The sequence below is a fragment of the Protomyctophum parallelum genome, assembly GCF_964188405.1.
Source record: "Protomyctophum parallelum genome assembly, chromosome: 6".
Taxonomy (NCBI): Eukaryota; Metazoa; Chordata; class Actinopteri; order Myctophiformes; family Myctophidae; genus Protomyctophum; species Protomyctophum parallelum.
Window position 1 is genome coordinate 1,013,738 of NC_139701.1, and position 26,176 is coordinate 1,039,913.

General features: G+C 41.8%; 3 protein-coding genes across 5 annotated transcripts in view; 1 reads left to right on the top strand and 2 right to left on the bottom strand.

Annotated features, from left to right (window-relative positions):
• Positions 1 to 2,265: 2,265 nt before the first annotated feature.
• Positions 2,266 to 9,586, top strand: LOC310860845 (arrestin domain-containing protein 2-like; the record flags this gene model as incomplete). The annotated part of the gene is made up of 6 exons (XM_083768035.1): positions 2,266 to 2,503; positions 2,830 to 3,044; positions 3,174 to 3,276; positions 3,435 to 3,694; positions 3,962 to 4,117; positions 9,458 to 9,586. The coding sequence occupies 6 exons, from the start codon at positions 2,266 to 2,268 to the stop codon at positions 9,584 to 9,586; spliced, it is 1,101 nt and encodes a 366-aa protein (XP_083624161.1).
• A 282-nt stretch (positions 9,587 to 9,868) lies between these two features.
• The window catches only part of LOC310860588 (amyloid-beta A4 precursor protein-binding family A member 3), a 30,241-nt gene continuing 13,933 nt past the window's right edge, over positions 9,869 to 26,176 (bottom strand). For all 3 annotated transcript variants that reach the window (XM_083767591.1, XM_083767590.1, XM_083767589.1), the window contains exons 10-15: positions 15,581 to 15,781; positions 14,624 to 14,803; positions 13,503 to 13,715; positions 12,428 to 12,547; positions 10,634 to 10,774; positions 9,869 to 9,968 (exon numbers count right to left, since the gene is read on the bottom strand). In XM_083767591.1, the coding sequence (XP_083623717.1) occupies positions 9,897 to 9,968; positions 10,634 to 10,774; positions 12,428 to 12,547; positions 13,503 to 13,715; positions 14,624 to 14,803; positions 15,581 to 15,781 (927 nt within the window). In that variant the 3' untranslated portion in view covers positions 9,869 to 9,896. The remainder of the gene's footprint in view (positions 9,969 to 10,633; positions 10,775 to 12,427; positions 12,548 to 13,502; positions 13,716 to 14,623; positions 14,804 to 15,580; positions 15,782 to 26,176) is intronic.
• On the bottom strand, positions 16,149 to 23,738 carry oard1 (O-acyl-ADP-ribose deacylase 1). Its single transcript, XM_083766563.1, has 5 exons — positions 23,630 to 23,738; positions 20,172 to 20,337; positions 18,091 to 18,149; positions 17,642 to 17,754; positions 16,149 to 16,769 (listed from the first exon to the last, which is right to left on the bottom strand). Exons 1-5 carry the CDS (start codon positions 23,633 to 23,635, stop codon positions 16,631 to 16,633), a joined length of 483 nt encoding a protein of 160 aa, XP_083622689.1. The 5' UTR covers positions 23,636 to 23,738; the 3' UTR covers positions 16,149 to 16,630.

Consider the following 26,176-nt stretch of genomic DNA (forward strand, 5'->3'; position numbering starts at 1 on the left):
AACTTCTCTAGGCTATTTGATATTCACTTTAGCTGCCCGGCACCCAGTACAAAACAGACTACATTAACCACTTTTATATGACATAGCTAGCCTATATGATAACTTTCTGCATAATGAGTACTTTTACTTTTATTTCAATAATTACCTGTTTTCTTTTTTTTTGCAAAATGTTTCTACATTGCAGTATTGATACTTTTACTTAAGTTAAAAACAAAGAGTAGGCCTACCCTTTCCACCCCTGATAATAAATGTGCATATGTATGAGGTTAAGTTTCAGGGAAGGGGGCTTTGTTTAAATGTGTATAGCCTGTCTGACACACATAATTGCTCCTGATTGTCATGTACACACATTTAATGTGTGGTGTGATATGATGGTGATGATGATGATGATGATGAAACTTGGCATCGCACATATAGTCAGACATCACTATAGTTTCACCCCATTATTATTCATATACATGACAATCAGAAGCAATTATAGTACAATGTGTGTCTAGACAGCCTATAGAAATGTTGACAAATCCCCCTTCAGTGAAACTAAACCTCATACAACGGGAGCGTACCTATGTCCCCCATGCAGGTTCTATGTTCCCCACCATGCAAAAAAAGGTTCTTTGTCCCCCACTTAGAATAAACCTAAACCACCAGAAACCTAACCTAGGAAGACTAAAAGTATTTTAGCAACTTAGTCTTAGTGTTACTTTTAGTAGCAAATTCTGATTTAAGCTCAGTCTTTGAACAATCCATTGAACTTTAGGCCTGCCTAGGCTATACTTAAAGTAACTATCTATAGTATTAGCCAACTAAAACAACAATGGCACAAAATAAACTAAAACATAATTGCTCAGACTCTTCAACAAAGATGACAAAAACAAACATTATTTGTTCTGTACTGTACACTTGTGTGTACAAAACACTGAAGTCCTTAAAGGACAACTTTAGTTTTTTTCAACCAAGTTACATGTTTTAGGTTGTTATTAGAGAAAGTAAAAGGTGAGTGTTAATTTTCTTTCATTTACTGCTTTCTTTTGTTTTGGGTATTTTAGCAGTTTTTGACAGGGGGCGGGGGCATTCGAGCATGGGGCTAAGTATGTATTTCTTTACAAAATATTATGGCGATTTATTTTTTTTATTATTTACCATAGTCCTAATAAACCCCAAGAAATTACATCTGACCACAAAAGATAACAGGATCTATTGAATGTGACAAACTGACAAATTGAGCCAATGACACACAGTATGAGTATGTCTCTGAGACGTGGAGAAGTAAAAGTAGGCTATATACAATATTGGAAATAAGCATAAGCAATAAGCATTAGCCTATAAATTGGAGTATAGCTAATTATGAAGGTATATTATACCAGGCGTGAAGCATGCCTTATAATCACATGTATAATGCATCATTACCTACATTATAATGTAGACTTAATAAGAGTTGTTATTATGCATAACAACGTGTAACAAAGTAACTACCTAACATTAATTATAATGTGCTGTTCCACTGACCTTATGCATTATATGACCAATAAATAATAAAGTTGCCACATAGATGAATCATGATTATTATAAACATTTATAAAGGAGTCTTATAAATCTTATATGCCTACACAAGCCTATAATATGCCTAGCACACGTATCAAGCCTTTTGCCTTCATAACAGTCATTATTTAATTTAAACTCCCCCCCCTCCTATGCCTATTTGTTCAAAAGGTCTTACATTTTATGGGCACATTTTGATAAGAAAAGTAACAAATAGCCTATGTTTACAATTTTTATTTATTTAACATTTCTTGTGGATCACCTGTAATTGTCATAACCACTTGTGGTCCATGGACCACTGGGTGAGAAAATGTTCTAAAATATTAAACTAAAATGTGTTTAACTTAAAAGTAGAGTGTTAACTTGCCATTTTGGGTTTGAATTCCACGTGTATGCTTTTAAAATGATAGGCTAGTATTTACAAACGAGTTCAACAGGAAATCAATCTGGATCCATTTAAATTGTTATTGTAATTCAGAAGTTTCTCTGAGACACCCCCCCCCCCATGAAGTGGTTTCACTTCTTCTGACACGAGGCTCCGCCCCTTCTGCTATAAAGACGCTCATCTCAGAGATCTTATCCACACATCCTTTGCTCAACTTCAACAACAGCAGCAAGCAAGCAGAACTTAATACCTCTGGGCTTAGTAGGGAAAGGGAAGGAAGGATTAAGAAATCACAGTGTGTTTGTGGACGCACACATTTAAGAGATCTCACTCAACTCAAGATGCTTTTCGACAAGTTGAAAAAGTTCTCCGTCGTCTTCAGCTCTCCCCCGGAGTTCAGCAGTGGAGACGTGGTGTCCGGCAAGGTGGTCCTGGAGCTGAGCGGACGGAGCAGAGTGCAGGCTATCAGACTGCACGCCGAGGGCATCGCGAAAACCCGCTTCCTCATCGCCGCGGACGCCTGTTACTACAGGGAGGACGTGGAGTACCTGGACCTGAAAGAAGAGCTTCTGCATGCAGGTCACTATCAATGTTCAATGTTCTCATAGATTCATAGCCATTGTGGCGCTTGTTGGAAATAATATAATTAGGGACGAAAATATATTTATGGGAATTCAGGGATTTTAATTATTTCCTTCGAGCATGAATCAGATGATTAAAACAGACATAAAACACATTTTGTGTTTTAACATTTAAATTGCAGCAATTAGTGTTCATGTTGGCTGCAGCCTGCAGGTCTCAAAACAAACCCATTTAATGTTTTTACAGAAATAGACTGAAAAACTGTTGTTTATCCTGCGTTAATGTAATACTAACATGTATTTATTTGTTTATTTCCCCATCAGATAACGGAGAGCTGACAACACTCTCTGCAGGCATACATGAGTTCCCCTTCAGTTTCCAGCTCCCAGAACGCCTGGGGACATCCTTTGAGGGGAAACACGGCAGCATTCGTTACTGGGTGAAAGTGAAGCTCCATCGGCCCTGGGCCACTGACAAGAAGACCAGGAAAGAGTTTACCGTCATCCAACCCATCGACATCAACACACCCGCCCTACTGGTAAGAAGATGCATGCAGTTCAACTGTATCCCTTTCATAGACCCCATGCATGGCTGTGACAGAACATTTCCTTGTTTCTATGGCGTTAACGGTATAGTCATTCATGTAAACATGTTTTTCTGATTTCAGGCGCCACAAGGTTCCACCAAAGACAAGATGGCACGTGTGTGGGCACAGAACCTTGGACAGGTGTCCATAAGGGCTAAGATCGACCGCACAGGTTACACACCAGGTAAGAGAAGCTCTTTTCTAATCAACATGCCATTTCGGTTACAGTCAATAAAAGTGTTTTCTTTGTTCTGACTGAGATCAGAAAAATGAAAGTAGGCCTACTACCATCCTAAATCTCTACCCCCCCCCCCCCCCCCCCCACCCCCACCGTGCTTGCAGGCGAGGTCATTCCTGTGTTCGCAGAGTTCAACAACTCCACCCCTCGGCCACTGGTGCCCACGGTCTACCTCACCCAGGTGCAGACCTATATCAACGAGGGAAACTTGAAAAAGAAGCAGGTCGTGGTGACGACGCTGCAAGGCGACACGGTTGGAGCACGACGCAGGCAGCTGTGGCACGGCTGCGCCATCAAGATCCCCTCTGTCGTACCCTCCTCCATTCTGCATTGTCGCATCATCAAAGTGGAGTACATGCTCAGGGTAAGCATCTTTATTCTCCCTTCTTAGTGGGTTTATAATGAGGGGGAAAATAGGCCACTCGATGGAAGATGTACCGAAGTCAGAGTGCATGTCATTTACTTTAGTATCAGTTTGTGGTCCCAGTGGGAACGGAACCCTGTGCTCTGCCGATTGTGATACTCAGGAAATAGATATATTTGTAAAAAAAGAATATGCTCGTTTTATATAATACATGTGCTCATATACAGCCAAGAGTTTATACTAAAACTGTCCTCTCCCTTTCCTCAGGTTTGTGTGGATGTTCCTGGGATGTCCAAGCTGTGTGTGGAGCTGCCGCTGGTGATGGGAACCAACCGTCTCCACTCGTCTGGCACCACCATTGTCATGAATAACCAGTACAGCGGCAACCAGAAGTGGCTCGACCTCGCCATCCCAGAGCAGCCGGTCTGTCACAAGTGTCGAATCCGTGACAGTGTTACTTGTAAAAAGAATCTAATCTATATAAATAATTTATTGTGAACAAAATATGAATAGAAGTTTGGGTGGCATCACATCTTTATATTTGAATATGTTTTAGTATTTGATATGTCCTTTTTTTCTCCCCTCTACTTATCCATTTTGTAAATGTAATACGTGGGAGCTTGTACAGAATAATTGACCCACTCTTTTATACTGGTATGCTTGCAATGTGACAATAAACTTATAAGTTGAAGTTAGAAATGAGTTTTTCAGGGTCAAGTCATTTCAGCGCAGTGCAGGTGCAATGTAATCACCTGTACAAAATATCAATGTATGAAATATCAGCATGGGGAGCTACTGTAACACAAAAGCCTTTGCCAATGGAAGGGACATTTCAATATCAATTACAAGTAGATATGTGCTACAGAGAATTGATCTTTAGCAAATAAAGTTGCCAAATGTGCATGTACATTTTCAACATACATTCATATATAGCCATAATTATAACCATACAAGATCAAACACGAGCTATAGCAATGTTGTCAATTGTATGCTCTCTGAGTTAGACCCAGAACTACATTCATATAGCTTTTTTTCTCCAAAGCGCTGTAGAATGCATTTCACATTCAGCCATTCACACACACACAGTCGGCATAGGAAACCAGGACAAGGGATAATTAGCAAGGCACCAACCTCCTCATCGGGAGCAGTTAGGGGTTCAGTGTCTTGATCAATGACACTTCGACACATAGCCAGGAGGAGCCGGGGAATCGAACCAGGAACCGTGGGATTCCAAGATGACCACGCTACCATCCGAGTCACTGCCGCCCCTAGTCCAGTCATTATATGAAAAAACCTAGGACAAATTGCAACAGTAGCAAACTCAACTGATTTTGTATCCTCATTATGCCCTTAGTGAGGGAAAAAAAGTCCCAAGGAATCCCATCATGGGAAAGTTTTGAAAACGACCTATATATATTCATATCGAAAAATGCCTGTTATAACATAGTGGTGAATGGGGTTCAAAATTGTACTTTTAGATATCACTATAAAAACTCACAAGCTGATTACACACACAAAGACAAGAAAAAAAGTCAATCACAACTTCATTGAATTATTCTGTTTACTCATGCAAATCACACATTATCTTATTTGATATGCACCAATTAGCATACACGCCAGAACTAATCAAAACATTTGATAAAGACATTTTTTTCTTCTTGGAATATTAGTACATAGGCTCTGTGGAGCTCAGTCCACGAGGATGGGGCTCAAGGGTTTATGTCCGTGGGGATAGGTCCATGGAGATGGGGGCTCTGGTGTCTTGGCAGGGCAGGAGATAAGGCTGAGGGATGAACAGGAGACGGTTAGTAAGGACAGAGAAAAAAAATAAGGTAAAGTACAAAAATGGCTAGACTGGTCAAATAATTAAATCACTTACACAATACAACACTACACAATCTAATCTTTATCCTCATCACAGGCCATCTGTTTATAGACACACATCCCTTCTCTCCGAGTGTTGATACTAATGACCCTGTTCCACCAACACCTTGCCTACAAATGACACATTGTTCATTTGCCTCCATTTCCTGAAATGGATCAAATAAATGTACAAAATTAACAATGTTTGTAATACCTGTTAACTTTAATGTCAATATTAGGTCAGAGCTACAAACATAAAACATATCTTTCATGTAGTTGTTGACATTAACTTCAGCTGAGCACTTACTTGAACTTCAAACATCCATGTTAGGAACTGAGCCTGTTCTGGATGAGTAGATTATGGAAGTGGGAGAGATGAGGGTCCAGAAATCTAGAAAAGTACACTTGAATTTTTGTTTCATGTGCTCTGTGTGAATGAAAAATAAATATTTAGCATAATACTCATAGAATGATTTAGTCTTGTTAATAGGCTACACAGCTGGTGTGAGCCCTGAGTCCAGGTGGTGGTTAATGTAACATTTACTACAAGTCAAGAGAGTCAAGAGTCAAGAGTGATGCTGACACAGTTCAGTACACACAGTCATCAACATTATTTAAGCTATTCTGTACATTGCAATAACTATCACAGTAATGTTAGCTAGCATGGTTAATAGCTAACTGACTAAATCCTATATTAAACAATACTTTGAAATGTTCACATCTATAATGCTTATTATGTTACTTGATGTATATATATATATATATTTTTTACCTGCAAGGGTCTCTGACTTTAGAGGAAATGGATAAATATTTCAAAGCTGTTGGGATGGTTTACATGTCAGCCATCTTGATCTTGTTGTCAAGAAATACCAATTTATACAATGACATTCCTGTTTAAGAACTCCCAGTGTGCAGAAATGGGCAAATACACAGTTTTTATAATAGGCGGAAATTACATATTTGTACAGCATGCAAAACACTAAATGATTCTTGCACAAAACTACATGGGCTTAACATAAATTTGGTATGTCTGTATAGGGGAGGCTTGTAGGTACCCATGTAACCCATTTCCATTAACATATATTGAGGTAGAAGGCCAAGGGACCATTTGAAATGGTGATGGCCATATTTCCCTCCCCAAAAAATCGTCTTAACTTTGAATAATTAGGTATGTAGCCCCCTTTCCAATGAGGTAACATGACATGGTTGGTCTCATTGGAAACCCGAGGTTGTCTAGAATCAAATGGTATCTTTACTTTTGAGCTACCTCAAAATTTAAACGCGTCACAATCTCTGAAAGACAGTGTCGTCAGTGATCCTGCCAGCAATCAAGTAGGTGTCAAAGGGGTAACAAAACATTGAAAAAAAAAAAACACATTTCCCATGATGGGATTCCTTGGGACTTTTTTTCTCTCACTAAAGACATATTGAGGATACAAAATCAGTTGAGTTTACTACTGTTGCAATTTGTCGTAGGTTTAGCCTAATTCTGGCCTATAATGACTGGACTTGCTCGGCAACAGGTTGTGTTGTGTGACATCACACTGACCAAGTGCTCTTGACTCTTGTAAGTGTATACAAGACTTATCCATACATCTTTATCGATATATTTCCATGACGGGCCGGTCATTCACACCAAGCACAATACCGGTAACTATAATGCTAGTAAAACTACATCGTTCACCACTGTGTTGTTACAGTTGTGGTGTGAATTTTGCCATCCACTTGAGTTAGTATGATTTTTTTTAAACTAGATTGTTCTTAGTGTGCACAGCTCTTTACACAGACACAGGAACAAGTCATAACAATACTGCAATGAACATCAATAAGCGATCATATACATAATTTTAATGGACATCCAAAACAATTCTTAAAAATATACCTTTATCAAATAACCTTCTTTCAGGCACAGAGCTAAAAAGCAGTAGAAAAGATAATGGGCATGATACGCAAAAGCATTGTAATAAAATGCTATTTCATAACAGCAGTGGTTCTCAAACTTTCCCATAACTCTGAGAGCGAACAACGGGTCCAGTTGGTTCCACTTGCACACTCTCCGATGAGTCCGATTCACTGACTTGTAAAGGCTCACGCATACTTCCGTTTTTAGGTGACAACCTACTACTACACACTGCAGTGTTTGGGGAAAACTACAACATGACGTCACTGAGCCGCGGTGATACAGTACGCAACTCACCGCTCACCCAAACACCTCCCTGTTTTTACTAACCACCGCTGTGGTTAGGTTATCACCTAAAAACTGGAATATTCGTCAGGTCCTCCAAAGCCCTCAAGAATTTGAGTCCCTGGACCAACTCTTGTCAGCTATGAGTAACACTCGCAGCTCAATGCCAGTATGTGGAAGACCATAATCATATCACAAGGAGTCCTTGTGATAAGACAGTCCTTGTCAAGGACTGTCTATCATTAACAATTTGCATGATTCTGCTGCAGGAAGCCCATAAGGGGCTGTGTCCACACTGCGTTTATTGATGCACACAATGTGCATCAACCGCTGCTCCAGTCATCTGCGTAATTAACACAAAAAAGCTTAGCCGAGACATTGGTAAACATGGACTATTCATGGTTGTGGTAACGGTCGTAAAAGACCACGTTGTGTCAAGACACTTTTAAGAGGATCAAATGAGGTGAAAAGGTGAAACTATTTCTGCTTGTAGTACCCAGCGCCCTCCGGCAGAATATGCTGGCAGCAGAGAGCTTGGGAAGTGCAATGCTTGGACACGTAGAGGAGTGCTTCAACACTATAGAAATGCATGTTGGAAAGAAGCTGGCAGCTCAAAATATGCTTTCTTTGGACATCACGGACTGATGATTCTTATGACTCTGCTCAGGCACACTGGTGTCATAGCAAGGTGGAAGACATGAGAAGACTCAAAACGGAATCTTTCCCAGAAATGTAAAAATGTAGCACAAAAAAAATACTTTTTGTCTCTCTGTATGTCCGCTACTATTTCATCCGTCTTGTTAAATATCAGATAAATACAAATTGAGAACCATCTTTAGACCCGTCATTTCAAACCACATCAAGTCAAACCGTATATAATTATATTAGTTGACTGCGGTCCCCAATATTTCCCTCTAAACCAAATCTCTTCGCCGAAAACGGCTTGCAGATCAGCTATTTCTGGCAACACTCCGACGCACTGTACAAATTAAAAAATATATTGCTTGACAAACTCATCATCACTTCTTTACACTTGTAAACCTGTGATGTGGCAATAAAGATGATTCTGATTCTAGTATGACAAGTAACAGCAGCCTATGGAACGATACAATACATTGCATAATGTGGGCCTCTCAGAGGAACACGGCCTGTTCAAGGAGGTCCCTCCTTAATCGGCCTCTCAGAGGAACACTGCCTGTTCTTAAACACTTACAGCACAAAACACGTGTGAGCACGTCATAGGATACCCGATCATATAGTCTCAATGACGTGTGAGGACGTCTTAGCGACGTCCTAGCGACGCAAGAATATTCAGAATTTTCCTTTTTTTTTTTTTGGCACTTTGCTTCCCTCTGCCGTATGCTAACGCTCAGTGCAACTATTAGCTTGTTATTGACTCCCACGTTAGCGAGACGGAAAGAATGACTCGTAGCTCCTAATCCAGGGCGCTCTCCGTGGTGATGAATAGAGCGATATGCTGGCGCTTATTTTCTGCTCCTCATCCGTCTCTCCCGCAAAATATGAACGCTTTTTGGAGCGTAAAACAATATATTAAGATGATCGGGGATGTTGAGGTCACTTTGTAAAGTCAACTTTTTTAGGAAAGTGTTTCCGGTTCATGGCTTTCAAAGTAAAAGCGAGTATTAAGTAAGTATTTTGAAGGCAGTCGGCGTACTCAATGTGTTAAGGAGGTCCCTCCTTAATCGGCCTCTCAGAGGAACACTGCCTGTTCAAGGAGGTCCCTCCTTAATCGGCCTCTCAGAGGAACACTGCCTGTTCAAGGAGGTCCCTCCTTAATCGGCCTCTCAGAGGAACACTGCCTGTTCAAGGAGGTCCCTCCTTAATCGGCCTCTCAGAGGAACACTGCCTGTTCTTAACCCATTCTGACCTGAGATCAGATTCATACGAGGTTTTCCACTGGACACAAGCTGGTCTGATTAACCCATTCTGACCTGAGATCAGATTCTAAAAATGTCAGTCGTTCTTCGATTTTTTCAAAAATAGCAGACCTACAAGCTCGTATCGCGCCACTCGGTGGCGCGATATGAGCTTGTAGATCTGCTATTTTTCAATAGTTAAAGCATAACATGATGCCAACACCAAAATGGGTGCCCGTTCAGAATGGGTTAAGGAGGTCCCTCCTTAATCGGCCTCTCAGAGGAACACTGCCTGTTCTTGTCCAGTTAGCAGGCGATACGTTGAGGCTGGCATGGTCTTCAAGTGAATCTGTCCAAAGAGAGGGTCAAAGTCAATATACTGTAACATGAGGGGGTGCCACAGTAAATCCAATGAATCAACTTAATCAATTATGAAAATAAACAATCAATCGTAATAGAAATTGTTCTCAATGCATCACCAATAATACGCTTTAGGGGGATTTCTTATTTATTAGCCGATCTACGTGTGATGCAAAGTAAGCTTGTACATCTGGTATTTTCTCTATTTCTGCACAACAAAGGAGGGAAGTGTAAATTAGGATTTGGCTTGAGTGGTCAATCAGACTAATCCATTTGAGTAAATTATATTTAAAAGAAAATCTATTTGAATGTATTGTTGCCGATTCACTGACATATTTCATTTAAAGGTATATTCAGTGATTTCACTTAATTCAAATATCACTTATTTTTTTGTTTTGTTGTGATAATCCTCCCTACTATAGAGTGTGCTGACCATATAAGGAGTTCCTCCCTGTCCCCAGTTAACCCCTGGGGGTCAAAAAACCTTAGGTTTCGTTTTTGGCTCTCTATCCTGATTGGATGAAAGGCTTAGGTCCCAGCCAAAAACGAAACCTAAGGTTTTTTGAGTGAAATCACTGAATATACCTTTAATAAAATAAAACAACGGATAGCCCTAGTCTAAACTGATGGTTGCTAGCTAGAATCCCATCTCACCTCCCCAATGGCATTGGTCAGAATGTGAATGATCTTCTGGTGAGGCGTGGCTACGACACTCTGCCCGTTGATTTCGATGATGCGGTGTCCCACCCGGATGCCCCCTCTCTCCGCTATCCCTCCCCGCATCAGGCTACAGATCTGATTGGTAGGAAAGGAGAGGAATTTGTTAAAGTCAGACATCCATTTTAGTTAGAACTTAAGATTCTCAGAATTCAGTCGGAAACAAAACCACGTAAGTACCACCCCAGAACAAACGCTGCAGGGTTTACAAAGGTTGTACATGTGTTCTTTTGGTAGAATTCTCACCGCAGAATTAATTTGCTTTAATAGAAAACGCATCACATTTAGTGGGATGAAGACCCAAGTGAGAGTTATAAACAGTGTTGGGGAACATAACTTTCTAAAAGTATTCCGTTACATTTACAGGATTACCTTCTGAGAAAAGTAACACATGTGTCCTCACTTTTTTTAGTAAAAAAGATAAAGAAGAAAATCAACTGTGCAGCCTACTGGAGTGTTGTGGAGCTGTGCTGGGCTTCGCCATGACTAAGGTCGCATTCATACCAGAGAGCTTTGCTGCGATTAAAACGAATCCTGCTGCGCATTGTCAGAAAGTGCGCTTCGTTTGGCAGGTGTGAAGGCTCATTCGAATCCTAATGCGCAGCAAATAACCGCATTTTACTCCGCCCAAAAACGTGGGTTTCGCTTCGCTTCGAATCGCACTTGACTACGATTCGGTGCAGGTGTGAATGCAATCCGCAGTAAATAAAGGAAATGAAGCAAACATAATGTGGCGGGTGAGGAGCTGAACACAGTTGGAGACGGTTAAGGCATATTTTACGCAGCGCAAAGATGTCCCGTTACTGTGGATAGACATGGTCGAATAAGGAGACTGAAGCCCTGATCGAAATGAGGACGTGTAGGCTACATTAATCAATTGCTTAAGAAAACACATAAAAACACTGCAGTGTATTATAGCCTACATAATATTCTGTCTGTCTGTCTGTGCGTGCCGTAAACATGGAGTGCTGTCACTGTGTGGGACTGGGGAGTTATATCAGTGAGCTCATGCAGCGCTGTGCTGCATGCCCAAAAGAACAGTGTGTGGCGGCTGCGTGCGTAGAGAGAGAGAGAGAGAGAGAGGGGGGGGGGGGGGGGGGGGTGTCCCAGACGGCACGACACATGCACGTTATGAGTGTGATTTTATCACCATAGATTTCACTGTGTAGGCTATAGTTTATGAATGGAACACATTGATAAAGGTCCCCCCTGCTGCGTTTCCAATTGCTGCGAATGACAGTGTGAAGGCAAACCCCAGCCAATTAAATATGCAAGAATTCCATTTCCCCGCCCATACGGATCTGAGTCTACCGAAGTATTAGGTGAGAATGTGACCTAATTTGCATTAATGTTGATCTCCTCCTTTCACCAATGAATCCAAACATCGAGAATAAACTCTCAATCGTCTGACAAAGATCATTCATTGAGGAAACGGCGCAAATACGTCAGATGGATTATTTTTCCTTTGTGGCAACAGAAATAACAGGGGAATATAGGTCTTAATTGTAACCAAGTAACGCCATTATTTTGGAAAAGGTAACTAAATTTCTCTAATTGCAAACGTATGTGTTAGATTACTCCGGAAGGCTGTTACCCCAAAAAAATCTGTATTGCCGTTACCTCCAACACTGGTTATGGGTTATATACTGTAGCTTAAACTCTCACTGATGAACAAATGATCAAACATGAAAAACAAAGATTAAGTCGACAACAATCTGAACAGTGACGTACAATGCCGTCTTCCACACTGAAACCCAGCTGGTATTTGGGGTCTGGTCTCTTGATAATTGCCATGGTAACAGGAGGACAGTGGACAATGCTGAGCTTCACAATGGTTTCGCCTTTCAAGTCCTGTTATTGAAACAAGAAGATTTTAGATTATAACTGTGACAATCCAGTCACAGTTGATGTGTTTATTAATTTAATACACAGCTTTTGTGTTAGCATTATTCCATAACTGTACCTTTTGCAAACTGCTTTGCAAAAAAATATCATGAAACCATGCAATGATGCAAAGCATCCAACTGAACCCCTGATTGTTCTGATGAGCAGGTTGGTCCTGCTCATCAGAACAATTAGGGGTTCAGTTGGCCGCAAGCCGGATGATCTCAGCCAGTTCCGTAAAAGCACCAAGGTTTCAAGAATCTAGACCGGGAACCAGTTCTACAACCATTTTGTTTCCATTCTTACACTTTCAGAGTTATGGGGGTTCCTTGAAATGAAATGGTTTAGATATTGAAAAACAGCAGATATACAAGCTCGTAGCGCGCCACCGAGTGGTGCGCTACGAGCTTGTAGGTCTGCTATTTTTGAAAAATCATGAAGAAGAAGAAGAAATGCTTTCTGGTAAATCAAGTTTACCCAGGGACACTGGACTAAGCATCAGATACTTGTTTACAGCCAGGCCCTGATCATGGAGCATTTCATGGTAGGGGTTCAATGCCATGTCCAAGGGCACTTCAACGGTGGTAGTTTTAACGCGTCGGACCGCTGATTCGAACTGGCGACCTTCCGGTATCAAGACCGCTCCGCAATCCGCTCGGCCACCGCTGCCACTTCACATGAACATGTGGTGCAAAGCTTTGAATATATATTCTTTCAGAGCGAACGTTTTCAACTCAAATCTTTGCTTCTGGGAGGTGATCCCTGGGAGGTCAGCGGCCAATTTCATATATTTTTGGGGGTCCTTGACATGAAATATTGAGAACCACTGATATAGAAACATGAACATATTTCAGGAAAACAATATATATATATATAAAACGTCGACGTCAGGCCTAAATGGGTTAAGCAGCGCCTCCCTCACCCTGATGATGCTGTGGCAGGCCGTGATGGGGAGGCCCACCAGGCTGGTGCCGTTGACGGACATGATGCGGTCTCCGATGCTGAGGTCTCCGCAGCGCTCGGCGGGGCCTCCGTGGAGCATGTTGGCGACCACCACCGTGGGCAGGATGGAACCCCAGCCCGACTCCACCACCGCCACGCCCACGATCTGCCCCGCTGGCTTGGTGATGATCACCTGGAGGGAGGCACGCAGACCTTTGGAGTTGGAGTGCTGGAGTATACTTGCTTTTAAAAATAGTATTCAAAAGTACATGCTTTTAACCCATTCTGACCCGAGATCAGATTCTAAAAATGTCTTCTACATCCTGACAGTTTTCTGAAAAAGCTATGTTTCTATGTCAGTCGTTCTTCGATTATTCAAAAATAGCAGACCTACAAGCTCGTAGCGCGCCACTCGGTGGCGCGATATGAGCTTGTAGATCTGCTATTTTTCAATAGCTAAATCATGTCATGATGCTAACACCAAAAGGGGTTCCCGCGCAAAATGGGTTAAAAATGTAAAATTAAGCATTCTAAAGCGGAAATTACAAAGTACATTTTCTTTTTAATATCAGTGCATTGCTGTATTAAAAGTTTGCCATTCTTCTGGGCGGTAAGTTTAAAAAAAAAATAAGATCAGTAACAATGACAATATCAAATGTACAAGCTTACAATGCATCGCAAAGCTTCACATTTTAATTATTGAATTTCACTGCACAAATAAAAAACATATTAACCAAAAACTGAACAACAATCACTTAGATTGTAGTGCACAACAGTACAACCGCAGACTTATTGAAGTCTATAACAATGTCGGCAGCTAAAGCTAAAGCAAAGCAAAGTTCTTTGTTTACCCAGGGAAGTGGACTAAGCCAAGGACTCGTTTACAGCCACACCCTGCTCATAGAACATTGTGGGGTTCAATGCCTTGCTCAAGGGCACTTCAGCGGTGGTCATTTTAACGTGCCGGTCCGGGGATGCGAACTGGCGACCTTCCGGTATCAAGACCGCTCCGCTAACCGTTCGGCCACCGCTGCCCCGATATACTGTATCTACTGTACAACAACATTTGTATCCTCAGAGTTCAAAGCGTCTACAGCTTACGTCTCTGATGTTCTGAGAGTCAGAGAAGTGGACCAGATCTCCGTTGTAGAGCTCCTGGCTTCCCAGGAAGTCACTGTACTCTCCGGGCCTCAGCTGACTGGGCTTGATGCCGTTGGTCTGGAGGAACTGCTGATAGGCAACGCCGAACGCCTGGCCTATAGCCTGGGCTATGACCTGGGCCTGAGGAGGAGAGGGTTAGAGGGTTAGGCCTGAGGAGGAGAGGGAATGCCTGGCCTATAGCCTGGGCTATGACCTGGGCCTGAGGAGGAGAGGGTTAGAGGGTTAGGCCTGAGGAGGAGAGGGAACGCCTGGCCTATAGCCTGGGCTATGACCTGGGCCTGAGGAGCAGAGGGTTGGTAGGTTTAATGTGGCCTATAGCCTGGGCTATGACCTGGGCCTGAGGAGGAGAGGGTTGGTAGGTTTAAGGTGGCCTATAGCCTGGGCTATGACCTGGGCCTGAGGAGGAGAGGGTTAGAGGGTTAGGCCTGAGGAGGAGAGGGAACGCCTGGGCTATGACCTGGGCCTGAGGAGGAGAGGGTTGGTAGGGTTAATGCCTGGCCTATAGCCTGGGCTATGACCTGGGCCTGAGGAGGAGAGGGTTGGTAGGTTTAAGGTGGCCTATAGCCTGGGCTATGACCTGGGCCTGAGGAGGAGAGGGTTGGTAGGTTTAATGTGCACACACCACATATTCTCTGATGCCTGTAACTCCCCGACCCTGTCTCTTCTCCTCACTGTGGACCATCAACAAAGGCATACTACTTTATAAATAAAAATGGAATACTATAGATTTGAATAGTATGATACATGAGCCTGGAGGGCACAAAGATACCCAGCAGGAGCTGGCATCTGATCTGACAGGATAGACTGGAACGATTATTCTATCAACAAAAATGTCTAATGATCTGATATTTTATAAATCGACAATCAATCAATTGGTCCGATCGCACCCCTACTCACATCATCCGAAGAGAAGACGTGGCAGATCATGCAGAATTTCTTCTGCGGCGGTCCAGAGGACGACGAAGAGGAGGAGTTGGAAGCCGGCTCGGCGTCTTGTCCCTTGCGGCCAGGCTGCTTCCTGCGCGCCATCAGCACCACGATGCTGCCAATGTCGGCGATGTAGGAGATCATCTGGAGAGAATGGTCCATCATGGCCTCCTGGAAGAAGAGCAGACGTATAATCGTATATGGAGCTCATGACAGAACTGAAGAAGACCAGACGTATAATCGTATATGGAGCTCATGACAGAACTGAAGAAGACCAGACGTATAATCGTATATGGAGCTCATGACAGAACTGTAAGCAACAAAGAGGACGGGGGAACTTTCTACACCATATTACCTTTCTTGTTTTTTACGTCATGCGTTCTACATTCACTGCTAGTTCAGGATTATGACAAACTGTAGGTATCAGCAAATGAAGAACAGCTAATCAAAGTGAAAAGTAAAAAATAAAAAGTCACTGAGAAAATACAGGACAATGTACAACAACAAGCATTCAATAAAGCAACGCATACATTTGTATAACAGCATTTGTATTTATTATTACAGCATTTATTTACAAACATTTTAGCAAACACCCAAGTATCACATTTCCTGTATTATTACAAGTTCCGTCAATCAGGTCCCAATAAACACAAGTGGCTGCAGCGCTAACAACTATTACAGGTCGAGCCCGTTGAGTGGGGCGTAGAACTGTGAACACCACCATGAACCCTCCTCCACGTGTATTCACCCCCTCCTGGTGAAACTCCTCACCTTTAGGAGAAGAAGCTGGTGACAATTCTAAATTTAAAAAAAAGTCTTCTAAATACAGTTTTCTGAAGAACGTATGTTGCTGTGTCAGTGGTGCTCAAACAATAGTCAACCAATGTGCTATATATCATAGCTCAAATCTAAAATGACACGGATGCTTCCCGTTTTAACAAAGCAAGCAGCATCAACAAGGGGTTACGGAAGGTGGCTTTAATAGGAATGAAATAATAAGTAAGACAAAAGTTCAATCAATCATCTGGGCGGTTGGTCCTTCTTATCTGTGATCTCAGGCAGGGTATAGACTGTGACATTGATATCGGTGTGTTCGAAAACATCTTTCAATATCTCACACACGCTATCCCATTTCAGGCGATCAAGGCCACAACCAATTCTGTCAGAAGAGAGAGAGAGACACAAAAACATGAATACAAATATAGTAGCTGGAACTAAAATCTCTATTGCCTTTTTTCACCTTAGAAATATTGCACGAATCAGATCCTATTTGTCCTTGGACGATGCAAAAACGCTAATCCACGCCTTTGTTTTCTCTCGGCTTGATTACTGCAATGCACTTTTTTCAGGACTGCCTAAGAAAACAACTGACAGATTACAACTTGTCCAAAATGCAGCAGCCAGAGTTTTAACTAGAACTAAGATGAGAGAACATATTACTCCAGTTTTGGCATCACTGCACTGGCTTCCGGTTGTTTTTAGGATTGATTTTAAAATTATTTTACTTGTCTATAAAGCCCTCAATGGTCTCGCACCTTCCTACCTACATGACTGCTTGCCTAAATATGTCCCAAACCGCCCGCTAAGGTCTTCCACTGCTGGCCTGCTCGCTTTGCCTAAAAAAATGGCAACTAAAAAATACGGGGAAGCAGCTTTTTGCTTCTACGGGCCGTCGGCATGGAACAAGCTCCCTCTGTACCTTCGTCAGGCAGCCTCTGTAGACATTTTTAAAGCTCAGCTCAAGACCCACTTCTACAACATTGCCTTTAAGTGATCTTATATTTCTTGTTATTCATGTCCTCACTGTATTGCATTACTGCTTGTTTTTTAATGTCGTTGCCTTGCTTTTCTTTTATGCTTTGCTTTTATTTTATTCTCCATTGTTCTGTAAAGCACTTTGAGCTGCATTTGATGTCATGAAAGGTGCTATACAAATAAAGTTTTATTATTATTATTATTATTATTGTATATTTGAAGGTTCTCTCATGGACCTGGTTGGTCAATGCTCTGTTGACATAACATTGTACAAACCTTGGCATGGATATTTTGGTCACACCGTTCTTTATACAGTGAGCCTTCATGCCCTCCAGGCTCTGTCTGAGGCTGTCATACGTGGGTTTGTTGCAGTACCTTTTCTTTGTGATCTGCAAAACAGTTTGAATACAATAGAATTACAGTTCATTCATACAGTACATGGATAAATAGAAATGTATTGCCATGGATCCCCATTTCAAAAGATCTGATGCCAGGGACCCTCTTAAGAGAAGATCTTAGTTGTTAGATTACATGAAATACAGAATATTCTACCCTAGATGGGGAGAGAGAAATCTATGATCAGAATAGTCCGTCGTATTCAGTACATTCTCCATTTGGATTAGCTTCTAGCTGTTAAAATCATAGTGGAATTAACCACTTTCAGTCCGTCTCCCCCCCCCCCCCCCCCCACGGTAATAACACCATTTGAGAGATTCAATATTTACCAGATAGTAGACAAAGCGTCCTTCTCTCCTCAGTACAGCACATTGTCCTGAGATCTTTTCTGTATGGGTGAAAAGACGTACAGTAAAACACAAAGAATGTCACCAGCTGTTCCACCACCTTGTTTGGCAAAGGGTGGCACTAGATTAACCACTTAAACCCTGTATACTTCAAAGGGTGGCACTAGATTAACCACTTAAACCCTGTATACTTCAAAGGGTGGCACTAGATTAACCACTTAAACCCTGTATACTTCAAAGGGTGGCACTAGATTAACCACTTAAACCCTGTATACTTCAAAGGGTGGCACTAGATTAACCACTTAAACCCTGTATACTTCAAAGGGTGGCACTAGATTAACCACTTAAACCCTGTATACTTCAAAGGGTGGCACTAGATTAACCACTTAAACCCTGTATACTTCATTGACCGGGCTTAGATTAACCACTTAAACCCTGTATACTTCATTCACTTAAACCCTGTATACTTCATTGACCAGGCTTCAAAGGGTGGCACTAGATTAACCACTTAAACCCTGTATACTTCAAAGGGTGGCACTAGATTAACCACTTAAACCCTGTATACTTCATTGACCGGGCTAGATGAACCACTTAAACCCTGTATATAAACCCTGTATACTTCATTGACCGGGCTTCAAAGGGTGGCACTAGATTAACCACTTAAACCCTGTATACTTCATTGACCGGGCTTCAAAGGGTGGCACTAGATTAACCACTTAAACCCTGTATACTTCATTGACCGGGCTTCAAAGGGTGGCACTAGATGAACCACTTAAACCCTGTATATAAACCCTGTATACTTCATTGACCGGGCTTCAAAGGGTGGCACTAGATTAACCACTTAAACCCTGTATATAAACCCTGTATACTTCATTGACCGGGCTTCAAAGGGTGGCACTAGATGAACCACTTAAACCCTGTATATAAACCCTGTATACTTCATTGACCGGGCTTCAAAGGGTGGCACTAGATTAACCACTTAAACCCTGTATATAAACCCTGTATACTTCATTGACCGGGCTTCAAAGGGTGGCACTAGATTAACCACTTAAACCCTGTATACTTCATTGACCGGGCTAGATTAACCACTTAAACCCCTGTATTTGTCTCGGACAAATGGAGGACCGTCTGAGACAGATTGACCAGAAGATTTTAAAGTTTGAATGAGTCGAGACTTGTGCTGATAAAGCAAACATCCATACACTGAGCAACAAGGGAACTCATCAGTGGTTCTCAAACTATTTCAGCGCTGCGCTATGATTTTGCAGATCCATTATTTTTCACTAGTATAACATAATGCTTAAAACACAAGGGGGTTCCCGTCTGGAATGGGTTAAATGTATATCTATTTCATGCAGTATACCGTATGTGAGAATCCATTTCATGCAGTATACTGTATGTGAGAATCCATTTCATGCAGTATACTGTATGTGAGAATCCATTTCATGCAGTATACTGTATGTGAGAATCCATTTCATGCAGTATACTGTATGTGAGAATCTGAAAATCTTACGTTTACAACTCAGTTAAAAGTAACTGCAAGTCACCCACGTAGATGATTTATTTTCACAAATGTCTTAAATGGCGTCATATGAGACTCATTATGGGAGAGTTGTGCAGAAAAGCAGAGTGAGGGTTACTCAATCCACAGACACTTCAGTGTCTGGGATTACAATAAACCAGTTTCAATGTCACTCAACATCACACAGGTTGCCATCTAGTGGACGAATAGATGACATTAATAGTGATTATAGACCAACGTAGGGGAGGGGCCATGTAAGGATTTAAAATAAACGTGCGTTTTTTTGTGTACGTTTGACTCCCCCACGCAAGGCACAAACCAACTCTGTCCAGGCCTTTAATGGGTTAAACCCTAGTGTGCCCAATTCTCTGGGGTGAACATTAGCGTTGAAAATAGCATCATCAATATTCACACATGGTGAACGTGCAGATTGCCACTAGGCATCGTTCCCCACGATTGGAGCAAAAATAATAATAATAAAACTACTGTGTGGAATAAAACAATAACTCAACAGATAATGTCTAATCAACTAGTGACTCACTCTGTTCCTTCAGCTCGTCCACTCCACCAAACCTCTTCTTGAAGAGCACCGCGATGCCTGCGCCCATGCGGCAGTCCTCGCTGATGCAGTGGGCTAAGGACTCCTCCTCTGGACAGCGGAACAGATCCCCACTCACGTGGGTCAGCGTCCAGCCGTCTTCAGAAGACTATAGGATTCACAAGGAGGACAGTCAGGGGTTGAGGTCACAGAGCTGTTGCATATTAGTTCCTAGACTAGTGCAGTGGTCCTCAAAGTGGGGTCCAGACCAGGGGGGCAGTCAGCCAGATATTTCGTGAAGCCTCATTTGAAATCGGTAGTTCATATAATGGCCTGTTGTGGCGCTGGACTGGACCCAAAAAGCCCCATAGCTCCATAGAGGCCCATGTATTTTGGCCCAACTTCACCTAGACTGTATTACCTTAATAAACATGGTCATGAATACTTTCTTCTTCCAGTCACTAGTTTAAAGTCTCATTTCTAATGTCATAATATTCTTTTTGGAAAATTATGGTCCCATTAATTAAAAAAATGACCATAAAGAAAAAAAAACATCACGTATGTTCTGAGGGGCGTGGCTACCGTTACAGTCTATGATCGGGATTCCCCTCCCACTCGAGTCAAAATAAAACCAACGGAGAAGAAGGGGGGAAGTCCCGCCTCGTTGTCTGGGCAGCCAATGGCCAGCTGGTCCAAAACGGAGCCAGCCAATGGCCAGCTGGTACCAAACGGATCTAGAAAGATGGCGACTTACATCAGGAATTACCATATTATTACAGGCTTCATTTTACGTTCATGTTAGACCCGGCGAACGCTTTGTCCATATTTTTTACAGTCTATGGTCCAGACCCCCTTTACACCGGTTGGTTCCCAATGGGAACCGGTTCAGTCCTTTTAGGTTCTTAGTCCATGAGCAAGAGATCCAAAATTGGTGGGAAAATCTAGACCTATATTAAATTGTTTATAGGATCAATACAAGTACATTAATACATGATAACCCTTCCACAGTAGTAGCCTTTTCATATTTTCGATTATTTTGCATATTTTCCGACATAATGCTTCATTTTTTGCATATTTAAAAATGTAAAATCTGTAATACAATAAATCATTGTCTTCGTGTAAGTACTCAACTGGAGAAGTTTCATGGCAACAATCTAATATAGGTATGGTTTTGCCCACTCAATTCATAATTAACGTTCCAATTTTGGAGCTCTGGCTCATGGACTAAGAACCAAAAAGAACTGAACCGGTTCCCATTGGGAACCAACCGGTGGAAAAGGGGCCTCTGGGGTTCCTTGAGGCGGTTCCAAATGGACCCTTTTAAAAATGTGGAGTTTGAAAGAGTGGAAATTTAGATATGCATTATTCAAATAAATAATATACATATCACAATATTGAATCAAGCAACTTCAAAACTTGTCCGTGTACACAAAAGCCTGCATATGAACCAGGTCCCCATAAGTGTTCTGAGTCAAATGTCCCACTCCATTCAATCATTTTTGATGAATTGAACAATGTGGACCCTGTTGTAAACAAGTGTAATGCTTAATTGGGTCGTCCACTCACAGTTGACAGTCTTTGTATTGAGTTTGTGCTTAAAATGTACTATAAATTCTACAAACTGTTAATAAATATTTCAATCAATCAATCAATCAATATAGCACTGAAGACAGCTGCTACTGTAAACTGGTGATCCCATGCCATCGGCCCTAAAAAAAAGTCAATTATATGTGGGCCCACCTCCAACAACATACAGGGAGGGCAGCAGATCACACCGGGTGATATATGCTGCCCTCACTGTATGTTGGTGTTTGTTTAATGTCATTTAGGTTAGTAGTTCTAAACATTGTCATGTCAAGGACCCCCAAAATGTTGTTTTTGCCCAAAAGACCCTTATCTGAAAATACATTTCTCACAATTAAAAAACATGTATTTTGCATTGTGAACTTCGAAATATCCAGAGTATTAAATATGGTTAATGTTGGAGTTAACCTAGCTCAGTAGCTCTGGTCCATAGCCTTCTACTGCTTGCTATGGACCAGAGCTAGAGTTAACCTAATTTTGATGTTATAATGCTCTAAGTTTGCTTATTTGCTTTGATTGATTGATTGAAATCTTTATTAACAGTTTGTAGAATTTACAGTACATTTTAAGCACAAACTCAATACAAAGACTGTCAACTGTGAGTGGACGACCCAATTAAGCATTACACTTGTTTACAACAGGGTCCACATTGTTCAATTCATCATAACATTTAAAGACATACAAACATTTAGAGACATACAAATAGACATTTCTCTGTAGGTAAAGAACAGAACAGGAATTCATCATATGGGAAGCAAAAAAGGGAAAAGATACAATATACAGTGAGGGAAAATGGGGTGGGGGGGTGGGGGGGATTCAGATTTTACAGAGGCCAGTTTCGAATTGCAGCCATCCGTAGGTGCCCTTTGAGAGCGGTTTTGAAGGAGTCAAGGGATTCACATGTCTTAATGACTGTTGGTAGGGCGTTCCACATTTTGGTGGCATAGGAGCGAAAAGAATTTAGTCCCTTGTTTGAGCCGAATCTGGGTTGTACATGGTTTGTTGCACTCCCTCTGGTGTTGTGGGTGTGGACTTCGTTTACATTAAGGAAGTATTTAGACAGGTACATGGGTATCTTGGTGGTGTATCGAATCTTGTGGACCAGACCCATTGCAAGATGCTGTACTCTGTCGTCGACCCTAAGCCATCCCAGCCTGTCAAAGTGGGCAGGGGTGAGGTGGGTTCGGGGGGTGAGGCCAAGTAGGAGCCTGACCAGTTTGTTTTGAGAGGTCTGGAGCCTTGTTTTAAGGGCCTTTGAGGTGCTGTGGTACCAAGAGGTGGATGCATAGTCAAAGAAACCTTGTACGAGGGCTCCTGTTAAGGTCTTCAAGGTGTTTTTGCTGACCAGTGAGGAGATCCTGTAAAGGAATCTTGTTCTTTGATTGACTTTTTTGATTACGTTGGTGGCCATTTTATCACCGGAAAGATTGGCCTCCAGGATGGAACCTAGGTAGGTAATTTGATCTTTTCGTGTGATAATATTGTCACCCACTCTAACCAAGAAGCCATCTGCCTTGCTGAGTTTACTATTTGATCCGAAGAGGATGGATTCAGTTTTTCCCAGGTGTAAGGATAATTTGTCACTGCTGTGGAGTGAACCTCACTTTGAGAACCCCCGATTAGGTAAACAGTTCTCCAAATGAGAGAAGAAACTAAAACGGGTCAAATACAGCTGCAAAATCATCTTCAATCTAGAGCTAGCTCCGTTTGGAACCTCAGTACGTCTACGCTTTAGCTCCAGTTCTGTTAGTGTTAGCCTTAGAGGTGTTAGCTCGAAGCTAACACACACATTAGCACGGCTAACAAACAACGAGCCAGCCCATAAACAACCATTATACTTCACCTGCTTAACATACTACACGTGTGTTCATACTTACAGGCATATTCTCCCTGTGCTCTGTAGAACGAACTAGTTTGCTTTATTTCACATCATAAGCCCAACCTGCTAATGTAAATAACACACTGACAGCTACAGCAGCCGCAAAGGGTCAAAGTCAAACTGCCCAATAGGTTATACATAGAACCACCACTAGGTGGAGACATTGCATCCACAGGACAGGGAAGTTGAGGGAACTATGGAAAATGGTCAGTCAAAACTATTTTGACTGTCAAAACATGAGAGAAAAAAACCCCAAAGAAAAACAGGGGTCATCACCATGCCGACTAGTGATGGACATTTTACAATATTATCAGATATAGACCTTACACTACACACTTAACTATTGCAGTGGACAAGGACCCTCACATCAAGATTTGGCCATGGACCCTCATCTGAAAATATGTTGACTCTTGAGCCAGGGACCCCCTTGGAAACAATTCCACCAGACGTCTCATTCGATCGATCGGCCATTATCAAAGAGCCGATCGACATTTATAGTGTTAAAATGGTTAAACCCATTTGAGAAACCACTTTGAGAAACACTTCACTAGTGGACTCCAAATGTGCCATAGTGTGTAGGTCAACATACCTTTGTGTAGTTCTGCATTAGTTCAAACTGTGCACTACCCTTTCTGAAGAAAACCTGGAGACTGGCAAGTCAGCCATAACTGTACTGGAGTAGGGATGTGCCGATGAGACATTTTGGGCGATATCGATATCCGATATAATTAAATGCCGTTATGGCCGTCGGCCGATAACCGATGTCGATATGATCTCATTCTGCATTAAAAGATTATAATAATTTTGTCCATTCTGAAAAATACATGCAACAGCGTATCTGCACTGCAGGCTTAGGCAAGTCAGATTTAACTTTAATACCTTTATATTTAATATTGTGAGCTTGTAGATCTGTTCAAGCTGTTACTTTGGGCTCGTTTATCAGTAAAGACAGACCGATTAATCGGACCGATAAATTAATTGGTCTGATTGATTAATCGAACCGATGCCGATTAACCCATTCTGAACGGGCACCCATTTTGGTGTTAGCATCATGTTATGCTTTAGCTATTGAAAAATAGCAGATCTACAAGCTCATAGCGCGCCACCGAGTGGCGCGCTACGAGCTTGTAGGTCTGCTATTTTTGAAAAATCGAAGAACGACTGACATTTTTAGAATCTGATCTCAGGTCAGAATGGGTTAATCAGACCAGCGTGTGTCCAGTGGAAACCTCGTATGAATCTGATCTCAGGTCAGAATGGGTTAATCTGAAAACAACTAGAATCGGCCGATACCGATGTGTTTGCCGATTAATCTCCCATCACTATACTGGACACATTGATGACCCCCTGGATAGAAATCAGTGCCTTTCACAACAACACATTAGGAGTTTATAAGTTACCTGGGAAAGTGCCACGGGAGTCGACTGAGGCTGCCCGTCCATCCTTGGAAGTAGTCGGTTTTTGTCCAAAATCTCCAAATACTTCAAAACACTTCTCAGAAATTACCCAAGCATCCTTGCCTGGGTTTGGGGATTGCAGTCACACCTGGCCCGAGTCAAACTAATTGGACACAGAGCTAGGTGTGCACACAAGATAAATCATGCCACAAACATGCAGCGAGAGACAGAGCCAAGTTCAGACAGAGCTATTTAAAAAACATTTCCCTGTGTGAAACTGTAAAATGTGACACTTTGGCTTCCATTTGACCTAAATGTTTGTAAATGTATAAAAAGAAAATACATAGGCCTATCTGGTATTTTGTGCATAACTTTGCATATCCATGTTCCTTTGGAGGCATTTAGCTTTTGTGTGTGTGTGTGTGTGTGTGTGTGTGTGTGTGTGTGTGTGTGTGTGTGTGTGTGTGTGTGTGTGTGTGTGTGTGTGTGTGTGTGTGTGTGTGTGTTCTGGAACAATGTACATTAGGTATAATTCACATACGACAAGATGCTGTGAAGCAATATACATATAGAATTTCACAGAAAGGCAACAGCACAACTTTAATCTAAGTTAACCTTGTGCAAAATTAACATGAAAATGACTGTGCAAATGTAGCAACATAGATGTAAATTGATCGATTTGTATAATATTAGTTGTTGCATTTGTGGCTCTTTAACCTACATAACCTAAAACATGACTGACAAAGTCGTCATGCACCATGCATGAACATGTATCCAAACCAAGCTATAGAGAACTAGTACAAAGAAGGTAAGCAATGATTAGAAAAATGTCCTAGAAAACATTTCCATCACGTCCACATTCAAAACATTCAACCTCGGTCGGCAAGGTTTACTCAATCCATGACTGTGTAGAGTAGTAGAGAACTATACTTCCACATTTCTATAAATATACTTGCTTTTTGAGTGAAAGAAGCAGAAACACAATGAGTTGTGTGTCGTGTGGGGCTTTAGAACAGTTTGAACTGTTTGTCATTCATGGAAAATGGACTTCATAAATGTCATAAGTAAACAGAGCATTAGTGTGGGAAGTATCATCATGTCTGCTGTGGTACACTACCGCATTGGAAGTGAAGGGCAGGTGTATAAAT